Source organism: Sander lucioperca, chromosome 6, assembly GCF_008315115.2.
Source record: "Sander lucioperca isolate FBNREF2018 chromosome 6, SLUC_FBN_1.2, whole genome shotgun sequence".
NCBI classification, from domain to species: domain Eukaryota; kingdom Metazoa; phylum Chordata; class Actinopteri; order Perciformes; family Percidae; genus Sander; species Sander lucioperca.
The window spans coordinates 14269475-14271145 of record NC_050178.1 but is presented as its reverse complement, the minus strand read 5'-3'; the positions used below and the strand labels follow the sequence as shown (position 1 = coordinate 14271145).

Below are 1671 nucleotides of genomic sequence, written 5' to 3'. Positions count from 1 at the left end.
TGTTCTTTCCCTCCAGAAGGCTGATGATGTCAGGCTCTGTTTCTATACCAACACACAGCCAGCATCTGTCACATAAGCTCCATTCAAAGTCCTTTTGTTGTTCATTGACCACAGCATTCAAGGAGTCAGTATGGGAAACTGAGACCAACTTTCTACCCACACTGACTAAAAGACACAAGTCAGAAGAATGTGAAACATCTGGACAGCAAACTGATCGTTGTTCTCAAGTTTTTAAAAACATTATAGGCATCCCACTATTTTTAATACCTGAAAGAAAATTGAATTATAGAAATATTATTTTCATTTTTTTAATTCATGAAAAAGCCAAATTTAATGAATTGAAAAATGGAAAAGTATTAATAAAATACTAAAGACAAAATTGAGAATAAATTACATCAATGGCACTTGCTACATTTTCATTTAGCAACATGTAAGATATACTGTACTTTTAACTCTAGATGCAACTCCTAGTCAGTGTCTCACGTGTGTGATGAGATGATGAGCGTGTGCTCAGTCAAAGTCATTGATCCCAGCATCAGGCAGCACATCTGCTCTCTCTACAGGGTCACCACTTTCCCAGATTCACACAGAGCTCTGTGAGTCTCTCTCCATCACCCTCCCCCCCCAGTCCTCCACCTGTTCCCCTGAGAGCTAACCATTGTCCTCACATCAATAAAACCATTCGGAGTGTGGCATCATAATTGTGTCACCAAGCTCCCTGATTGGTTGAGACTGTGAGAAACTCCAGTCAGACCAAGACCCACACATTCATATGGAGATGTTGGACTATAAATAGGAGGGATGAAGCCAGCAGAGATCAGATTCTCTCTACAGAGACCTCTACAGCACAGAGATCCAGACATGGCACCTACAATAACTCCAGCAATGATCAATTCTCAGGAGCATCTGACGCTGACCCACAAGGTAAATTAAAGCTTCAACAAGACTTAAATATTGTCAATGAGACACTGCCTTTGTTCATTATAACACTTCACTCCAGAATAAGTTTATTAATGACTTTGTTCTTCTTCTTCCTGCAGCTCAGAAAGCCTCTGGTGGAGAAGTTACGCAGAGAGCGAATCAACAGCAGCATTGAGCAGCTCAAGTCTCTCCTGAGTCCAGAGTTCCTCAAACAGCAGCCAGACTCCAAGCTGGAGAAAGCACACATCCTGGAGATGACAGTTTGTGTCCTGAGACGGCTGCAGCAGCAGAATCAACAGCAGAGAAGACTGCTGAACCACATCAACAAGCTGCAGTCTTCCTCTAATAACAACCTGAGAGAGGCTGACTTCTCTCTTCTGAGCTCCACAGTCCAGACCAGCATCACCAAAGAGAAGAGTCCAGTCAACAGCGCCGTCTGGAGGCCGTGGTAGACACCTACAGACTGGAGTTACTACCAGACAAACTGAGATGACCATATTGGTCAAAGATTACTGGACTGAAGTCTTTGAAATGTTATGGACTTGTTCTTCTGTTTGTACAGAAGGTTGTAGTTTGTGTTTGTTTTCTTTCTGCAAGATGACATTTCCTGAGGAAATGACAGCACCAATATCTTTCAAGTTAAGAAAGAGAACATCTGGTCATGCATGTTGCATGAAGTAAATATGATTGCATCAGCAATTGTCATAATACCTCACTGTACTTCATGTATTGTTGGTATAAGCTATGGTA

General features: G+C 41.8%; 1 protein-coding gene across 1 annotated transcript; it reads left to right on the top strand.

The window, feature by feature from the left end:
* The first annotated feature begins 794 nt into the window (after positions 1-794).
* On the top strand, positions 795-1378 carry LOC116051448 (transcription factor HES-7.1-A-like). Its single transcript, XM_031301891.2, has 2 exons — positions 795-924; positions 1041-1378. The coding sequence occupies exons 1-2, from the start codon at positions 802-804 to the stop codon at positions 1371-1373; spliced, it is 456 nt and encodes a 151-aa protein (XP_031157751.1). The 5' UTR covers positions 795-801; the 3' UTR covers positions 1374-1378.
* Positions 1379-1671: the final 293 nt, after the last annotated feature.